The sequence below is a fragment of the Aplysia californica genome, unplaced genomic scaffold (genome assembly GCF_000002075.1).
Source record: "Aplysia californica isolate F4 #8 unplaced genomic scaffold, AplCal3.0 scaffold00020, whole genome shotgun sequence".
NCBI lineage: Eukaryota > Metazoa > Mollusca > Gastropoda > Aplysiida > Aplysiidae > Aplysia > Aplysia californica.
Window position 1 is genome coordinate 28918 of NW_004797290.1, and position 9761 is coordinate 38678.

The 9761-nt window shown below is 38.6% G+C and overlaps 1 protein-coding gene across 1 annotated transcript in view; it reads right to left on the reverse strand.

Moving 5' to 3' along the window:
• Positions 1-9761, reverse strand: part of LOC101857852 — a gene marked incomplete at its 3' end in the record, with an annotated part of 90173 nt that overhangs the window by 27463 nt on the left and 52949 nt on the right. The window contains 6 exon segments of the mRNA XM_005090614.2: positions 101-255; positions 1893-2082; positions 4092-4262; positions 6316-6397; positions 7240-7339; positions 8995-9182. Coding sequence (XP_005090671.2) covers positions 101-255; positions 1893-2082; positions 4092-4262; positions 6316-6397; positions 7240-7339; positions 8995-9182 — 886 coding nt within the window.

Genomic DNA, 9761 nt, shown 5'->3' on the forward strand with positions numbered 1-9761 from the left:
AGAGAGAGAGAGAGAGAGAGAGAGAGAGAGAGAGAGACGGAGACACACACACACAGAGGGAGAGAGGGAGATAACATTTTATTTCAGTCAGTTTACTCACCACGGCCTTGACACTGTCCTCACTAAAAGCTCCCAGCACAGCAGCTACAGAAGTGGCGAGGACTGGAAGCTCAAAGTTTTCATGTTTGTTGACATCATCGTACGAAAGATTCGGGGAAGAATAATTAAACAGACTGTCTGCTTCCTTCACACGCCCTGCGGGTGGTATGTCAAGACAGCTTATTTATTTATTATGAAAAACTATTTTCATTGATCTACCATAGAAAACTTTAGAAAAAAAAAGAAAGAAAGAAACAATATTAAATGTGACTGTTAACCCTTTCCAGCCATGCCAATTATGGTATTTTTGTTGTTGTAAAAGCCCCCCCCCCCATTCTCTGGTTATGCAGTGAAGAGGGTTGTTGGTTTCAAAGAGAGTGTGACAAATTGTTGAGAGTAGTTGCGTGTTTGTGAGTGAAACTCAACCAAATGTTGGCAGACCATGTTTTTCCCTACGACTCAACGAGTGTGGAGAAAATTGTTTGGGAAGCAAAATGTAGATCTTGTAATCACTGAGTATCTGCCAAATTTCTAAACATGATAGGCCAGCAGTATTATGTGGGAAGGGTGAAACACATTTTGAATTATAAATATAAGCGTCATGACATGGTGGAATCACGTACTCATCAACTTTTGGGCATCTTGCTTTTGATGAAAAAACATCCATCTATCTTAAGCGGAAGTTGAAGTATTCTACAATTTAAGGGGGGGGGGGGTGTCGCCCCGTGTCGGAGGTCAAATAGACAACTAAATGGCCAGTTTGGTTACTTCCAAAACTTCAGTGTTCTTTAAAGCTGCAAATTTACATTTTGTTATGCCTTTTATCAAAGCTTTTCAATAAAATCCACGCAGAAAAGTTTTTTTTAAAGGACATAACAGGTTTTGAATTTTAAAAAAAAGCAACTGATAAAAATTGCCCTACAGTCAGAAACATATCAGTTTATTGGGATTTCATTATTTTAATGAGTGCCTGGTTTCAACATGATGCCACACATATCTTAAATGTAATTAAAATTGAAAAAAAACCCAGCAAAAAAACAAACAAAACAAAAAACAACCAAACGTTAACATCGTATTACTCCATTGCACATCTTCACATCTTATCGAACAAAAACTCTTATATATCAAAGTGTTCAAGATGTTTGAAAAATTTAAGCAAGATCATTAAAAAAATGATTAGGAATTATTTGCTCTGTCAGAAAGCATTGCTACGTTCTCAGTTTTTACCATAAAAGACATAATATTGATAGTTTTTCCCTTGAACACAAAAATTTTACAAGGTGATTTTGATGTCCAATTCGAACTTTAATAGAAAGGGAAAATTCAATAACTGTTCGCAAGAGACAAAATCTTCCTGATTATGTCTTGACTGAAGAAATAGATCTTTGCTTAAAGACACTCGCTACCCCCCACACTTTGCAATGTTTACTAAATGCTCAAAAGACGTTTTAATTTTGTCCCAATTAACTTTTAGCATTTCTTTTTCTAGATATTACTACCAAATTTTTTCACAATAGAAACATATTTTCTATATAAAGCTGCAAAGAGGGTAGTGCATTTAATTTGTTAGACTCTTATTTTATTGCAATAATTTTAATATCTTCATTATGCACCTTCTAAACAACTATGACGTGTCTGTAAACTATGCAGAAAAAGACAAAGTGCATCAAAAGTAAACTGCCAAACACACAATAATCTATGCATGAGTAGTGCTTCTCATTACAATTTTGCTAAATAAAGGACATATATTATATGGAAGGAAGGTCAGGAGAGACTAATCTTCATGCACGTACATGACTTAGCAAAACTGTTAATGTCTTCGCCGCTCAGATTTTCCACTGCGCCTTGCTTAGAGGTGCCACTACTGTACAGGAAGTCGTCAGCTTTATTTCCGTTGAGAGTTCCCATGAGCCCCTTGGTGGTATATCCAAGTCCAGACTGTACTATGACCGTGTGCATCAAGTGGTCACCTTGGAGTGTAATCTGCGAGGTGATTAAAATGACATATTATTACTCACGAAGAAACATGGCAAGAATGATAAAAGAACAACTTGCTTTTCATTAAATAAATTTACAAACATATGCATGCCAGATTTATCACAAGTAAACTTTGACATCACAACAGAAACATGTTTATATTTGGGTACAGAGAAAAATATCAACACTATAATAGTCATTAAGTGCAAAGAAAAAGGATGATAGACGGGCAGAAGAAATAGACAGGAGAAAACCCCCCCCCCCCAACAAACTCCGACCCACCAGTGGTGACCCTCAACCATCTGCTAAACAATGAACAATTTGAGATCTAAATTTACCAAATTATACAAGACACGTATTGAAGCAGATCAAAAGAAACACTTTAAACATAATGAACCAAATAAGCTCCATTTAGAACTTTTAATGGTGAAATTTTCCAGAGACAGAAAGCATTTTCACTCATTACTGTGTTCACTGGTTCATAAAAGGTGCAGCAGGACTATGGGTTCCTTTGCCATTCCGTTCTTGTTTAGTTTCTTAGTTTTTGTAGAGGTTTTACGATGCTCGCAACTGAATAAGGTCATGTGAGCACGAAGGGGTGGTTGTCAACAGAGAAGTTCTTACAAAGAATCAGGCTTACTCTGCTCACCTCTCTAGTTTCAACAGCACAGAGTCTGCTTGGAATATCAAGGCATCCCAGAAATAGCGGGCCACAAGAGTGTGACAAACATACAAAAGTAGTAGAGGAAAAATGACGATAGCAAGGATGAGGAGAGAAAAAGCGGCAGTTCCCTGTTGCAGTTCAGGCACAGTTATAAGCATGACACTGATGAATCAGCCCATTTACAATTCTACTGTGCATAAGAACATGTTTATGTCCCCCCTTGGGAATGGCCTAAAGGCATTTCAGTCAATTGCACTGCCCAGGGGGGGGGGGGGTATTTCCGTTCTTGTTCAGTTGTGAACATCTGACAATGGACGGATAAAGTACAAGGTTTCATTAGTTTAGTCTCTGTGAAGAGTAGCACATAGGCTATATACAACAGCACAAGGTTTCACAGTTTAGTCTCAGTTAAAGAGCAGCACATATACAGCTAAGACCAGTTAGTAAAAAAAAAGATCAACACTATTACGTGATTTAAGAGACGGAACCTCTAATGTAACGTTTCCAATAATACCAAGTCAATTGATATAAAAGTCTTGAAAACAGCACGAATTCTAGAATGCCCAGCCAAGGATTCGAATCAGGGTCATCAGCTCCATAGTCCAGCATGATACCAACTGAGCTAACGGAGCACCCTGACCACTTACTACTAGGGAAAAAACAAGAGAGAAACACAGAAACAGTAGAGGGCAGGAAGAGAGGTCGGACCTTCAGTGATACCCTTCTACCTCTTACAATATTGAAGTTTAGTTTCAGAAAGAGTTTCGTAAAACCCTGTACTAAAACTAAAATACTGATCATTAGATAAGTTACGAAAGAGTAACATACAAAGGAAGGAAGCCGGAGAGAAAAGGATGATAGATGTTCGATAGGAACAAAGGAGCAAACCACATTTGAGCACATGCCAACCACCCACTCTATCTAGCAATGCTTTGCATGTGAATGGAAAATGGGAGGAATATATTCAGTGAAAATACCAAAAAAAGAAGAGGGGCAACTTTTGGAATATTTGATTCTTCTTCAACTTTTAATCGCTATTAAGGAAAAAAAAAAGTTCACCTCTCCTGGATGCAATGAACACTATATTATGCTACCTTTGATAAGATTTTCATGCAATTCCGAAAAAGATGTACTGTTTGATCATTGTACTGTAAGAAAAGGTACACAAGGAAAACAAGAGACAAAAACATCTTAAATCTCACCAAACTGGCACAAACTTGAACCTGAATGAAATGATGTTGACAATGCAAGTGAACAAGGCACAGTATATCTAGGCCACACGTTAACCTGGTAAGGGTATAAGTCCCTGCTTTAAAAAGAAACCTAACTAACAAGAGAACAAAACACTCACTGTAACAGAAACTCCTGCACTGGTGTCAAAAATGATTTTTTCTTTCTCAATGTCAATGTCATAGTTGTCAGAACTTAAAAGGTTGGTGTCATTCTTCCAGAGACCTTTAATCGTCTTTGCTCCTGTCCCTTCTAACATCTTGAAATAGTAAGTATCAGAATCTGGAGACATCTGAAAAAGATAAAGGTCAGAACTTACAATAATGCACCCAATGTTACAAAATGCTCTTACGGATCCAAACAAACTAACGAGGTTTGACGAATTATTTCAGTTTACCTGGAAGTAATATATAGTGTTCCAGTGAGTAAGTTGCAAAATGTAAGCATTACCATACCTCATCCTTACACACTTGCAAGTCCATGCTAAATGAACTGAGGAAATCGGAGCAAGATGCCAATCTCCGGGGTCCTCACTGTTCATGTTCCTATCCACTAAAGTAAGGAATAGAACCAACAACCTTTTGATTGCCAGTCTCAAAGCCTTATCTATTAAACTAGGACACCAGATCTGTTACAGGAAAAAGGAACTTTACCACTATGTCTTTTTGTATTGACCAGAGACTGACACAGTGAAAATTACGGACAATTTTTTTTAATAAAAAAAATAAATTGGGGGGGGGGGGGGGGGTTGTTTTTTCGCCCCCATCAACAGAATGTAGATCATTTGGGAGTCGTCTATCAGGGCCAACATGGGCTGGGAAAGATACAACATCCAAGTAGAAAGATTGAGATACTGAATAAGAATTCATCCCACACAGAAATTGCACTCGGGTCTTCAGTGTGCAATGGTTAAGCTCCTACAAGCAGCACAAAAAGAAAACATCGGTTTTGAGACCATACAAATAATACGGCAAGTTGCTGTCAGAGGGAGAGACAATAAGCAGGAGCTATCAGCGGCGCTCACCAACATGTCACAATAAAGCTGTCAGTAGAAAGAAATTACAAGGGAAGAGTAAAAAGGCCGTGGCGAGATTCAAAAGAACCTTGTGCTGGTTGTTCTATCATAAGAGACAAAATTCTACCTAGTCGAGGACAGTTAGTCAACTTTTTAAAGAAGACGTGAAAAATTGAGTCAGCTTTTTGAAGAAAAAAAATTGAATCAGCTTTTTGAAGAAAAAAAATTGAATCAGCTTTTTGAAAGGGAATATCAATATCAAAGACCAGAAAAAAAGATGATGTTTATTCTCAAATTAATGAAGGTGGGCATGACTTTGTCTAAAACATAGCAATTCCGGGTAAAGAAAAGAACTGGGCATGGAGTTTCTTTCATCTCTCTACGACAACAATTCTCTCCTGCCTCATCCCTGCACAATAGGTCTGTGCATTAGTGGCTACTTTAGAGTTACAAAGTTCTATCTGACATTTTTGACCGTTTTTGAGTTACTACGACCATCAGGTCAGAAACCTAACGATTTATTACCTCGATCAAAATTGAAGATTATTCAGTCGTTATCACACTATTTAAAGAATTGTGTTTGAAAAAGCTTGACATGTTGTGAAACTCTAAATTAATTTTTTACTTCAAATTTATCGAAACAACGTACTGAACAGATAGAGCTTTGCAATTATGAAGTAGTACTGTGCACAAAAGCAGGACTGAGTTCGTAGATTTTAAAATGACCTAAATTGCATTTTCGTCGTTACTCTACCTTGACTGAAAAAATAAAACTAACCCAAAAAGAGAAACATTCCTTCTGGATACAAAAACACATGAAGGTAAACCACAGGGAAAACTAGGGTCTTTTAACCTCTATTGGAGAAGACCATGTGTGAAGCGTGCTGGCAAAATGAGTTACTTCTCGGTTTCAAGCCTTAAGTTAAGGAAATCGATACATCACGCTAAAAGGTGAAGTTTCTACAATTTCCAAGTATGAAATAATAAAAGACATGTTTTAGTTAAAGAACGTGGCATCAATGAAAAAAAAATCTACAAATGTGACTCTATTGTAGATTTTTGGCTAATATCTCCGTTCGTGCATTGCGAGAAGTCACTCATTTTGTCAGCACGCCTCACATGTGTTCATGAAAAGTACTGAGAACATATAACAATAATGTGCCATTTTGAAAAAAATGTAAGACTTTGGAGATAAAATGCTGGTATCACATTTCTTTTCAAATATTAGACATAAAGTGTTTTTTCAAAAATGATCCTTTAATTTCTCTAGAAATTTCTCCAAAAGAAACCCCGACTGCCCTGGTGCTATTACTAACATTCCCCAGCTTACCCTGAAAGCGTAGGCTGTGAAGAAAGTCGAGTTCTGGCCATTAGTCTTGTCTGTCCGGCCTTGCAGTTGGATGTTTACATTACTGGGGAAATAATAAAGAATATCATGAAGAAATTGTGAATATGTAATGGGCAGAATCAATTTTGAAATAATTTTTAAGAATCAGGGTAATACAAAAATGAAAAGCTACGACTGAGAGAGCCTCATCATCTCATCTACCTCTTTCACCTTGGAATTGGACGAAGGCTTCCAAGAATTGCGCACCACAAGTCTCTGTTCTAGGAACTCTTCTCCACCCCTAGCCAGCTGCGCCCCATATCATTATGTTTGAGAACGGCACAATATCCTACAAGCTGGATAATTTCCAGAAAAGTGATACTGTTAAATAATAATTGATAATGAAAGAAAAAAACCAACCAAACAACTATTGAGATAATCAATAAGTGTCACGACGTGGTGGCATGGAATCTGGTGCTCATTACTTTTGGGCATAAGGAGTTATTTTTACAGTTTCAAGGCTTGTTTATTTGTCTACCATTTGACTTTAAAAAATACCTACTCTATTGTGAATACAAATCAAGGTATTTGCGATTGAAGGAGGTGGGGGTTGCCTGGTGTCACGGGTAAAATTTGCGAGAAAATGGCTGCTCAAGTTTGGTGACTTCCGTGGAAATGGCAAATTTACATTTAGTGTGCCTTTTATCAACGTTTTTCAGTACAATTCTCAGAGAAATGTGTTCTTCAAATGGACATAGAAGGTGTTGAGCCCCCCCCCCCCCCACACACCCCCCCCCCAAAACCAAACCCCCCCCCCCAACAAAAACAGAAGACGAAAAAAATTGTCCAACAGCTAGAAATATGCCTGTTTCTTTGATTACATCATTTTGACAAGCGTCTGGTTTCACCACGCTGCCTCATACATACTTTGCGCCTTCCAGTGTGAACACTGTGAAGTCTCCCCAGCCATTGAATGTGAATTTGTTACCATCGAATGTCTCGAGGTGGGGGTCACCAAAACCTGCGCCTGAAAACATAAAAGAAGCAAGATTGAAATGAAAATTAAAGACACCAGTGTGCATTCATAATCTACATAAACACACACACACACACACATGCACAAAGATTCCAAAGCCCGAAGTGCATTCACTCATAGATAAGTAAGTTATCTGTAAACAAAAGCAAACACAACTATCGACCAAACAACCAAAAGATCAATCTGCACCCTCCCCCCCCCCTCAAACAAAAACAATACAAAAACAAGCAACAATACAATAGTAAACTTGTTTTCTTCATTACGTCACAAAAGATGAAATAAGAGTTAAAGTGAAGCTGAGTCCACTTTGAGAAATATATGTGAGGCAACGTAGTGGAATCAGGCTCTCGTCAATTTTGAGGCATGTAGAGTTATTGCTATCATCTTAAAGCCTGTTCAGTTGTCTTTATTTGGATGAAAAAAATATCCATGTATCTAGAATATAAGTCGAGATATTTCCAAATAAAAGAGGTGGGGGTCACCTGTTTTCAGAGGTAAAATTAGTGAGAAAATGGCCGCCGAAGATTAGTTATTTCCTTAGCTTAAGAGTCCGAGGTAACTGAAGATTTACATTCGTTATGCCTTTAATCAACGCTTTTCAGAAAAAATCCACACAGAAATGAATTCTTTAATGGGCATGAAAGGTGTTGTGCCAAAAACAAAAAAAATTGATAAAAATTCACAAACCTGCGGAAAAATGCAAGTTTTTTCACTTTGATAATTTTGACGAGAGCCTGATTCCACCACGCTGCCTCACATATACCCTTAAAAGCACTAGACTATTGAGAACAAAATGTATTGACCTCACAACAAAATAACTGTTAAGGTCATGCAAAACAAGTGAATATAGGTACACATAATCATCTCTCTCCCTCTCTCTCTCTCTCGCCCTCTCTCTCTCTCTCTCTCTCTCTCTCTCTCTCTCCCTCTCTCTCTCTCTCCCCCTCTCTCTCTCCCTCTCTCTCTCCCTCTCTCTCTCTGTGTCTCCCTCTCTCTCTCTCTCCCTCTCTCTCTTTCTCTCTCTCTCCCTTTCTCTCCCTCTCTCTCCCTCTCTCTCTCTCCCTCTCTCTCTCTCTCTCTCTCTCTCTCTCTCTCTCTCTCTCTCTCTCTCTCTCTCTCTCTCTCTCTTTCTCTCTTCTCTCTCTCAGCTACATTTCAAATGTAAATAAAAATTTTAAAATTAGTTCCACAACTCCCCTCCCTGTCTTAATAGTTTCCCCTCACACGGCTGAGTCTCATACAACCCCTTTCATCAGAACTTTGAAAAAAAAACAACCCGAAAAAAGAAAGTCCAAAGTGTAAACCAACATCAGACAGCAGGATTTCAACCAGCAACCTCTGAGTTCAGAGACCAACATCTAGGTAATTCACTACAGTTCCATCAGAAATAAATTGTATGAACATTTCACAAATGGCATATCGCAAGCTTAGAGCTGTCTTCTACAAACTCCAATTTCTGAGTTTTAAGAGTTTTTATTCATGTCACAGCTGTCTTAGAAAAAAAATCGTCCATTTGAGCATGAATTTATTAGGTTCAATGCCAGGGTTATGCAAAATTTCAGTTTCATTTTGTACTGACACTCGTTTTTGCACAATTAAAAGAACAATAGGCACAGCTGAGACAAGAGCTGCAATGGATTACTTACCAATCTTTGGTGCCTCGTACAGGGAACAGTTGGACGTCGGGTACCGTCGGTAGAACAGATTACATGTCATAGGGGGGAGATTACAGCACTGGTCAAATGCTGTTTTCAACACAGAACTCTCGCCCGTAGCAACTTTGATCTCTGGATACCCCGCGCCGTCCCCATTGCTGATGAGAAGCCCGTAGTCTCTGTCGTGGAAGAAAAGTGAAAAAAGTTAGCAGCAGGGAAATGTCAGCATGACATGACATTACATGAACAAGGCAGGAAACAGTAAAAAAAAATGTCTTATGATTTGCACTTAGTGATTGTACCAACTGAAGTGAGGTTACTAAACACACAGTGCTAGAGAGAGAGAGAGAGAGAGAGAGAGAGAGAGAGAGAGAGAGAGGTAATTCGGAGCAGATTAATAGTAATACAGACAGACAAAACTAACAGGGGGATAGAAAGAGAAGTAGAACTTACCAGTATCACCCTTCAACCACTTGCCAAACTGATCAGGTCAAATAGAAAATCAAACAAAAACCACACAACCCCCCCCTCCCCCCACTCACACACACAAGTGATGAGTTGAGCTAAGCAGATTAACTCACCTACTGAGAAGTGTTGAAGACCCTGGAGAAAAAGTTGCGGGATGAACAAGACAGGGAGACAGTAGAACACCACGCAATCTTTAGGATGCGGGAAATGGGATAGAGAGTGGAGGAGGAAGAAAGGAACGATTATCTGGAAAGGAAAGACGTCGCCATAATCAGACAGCCACCGGAACA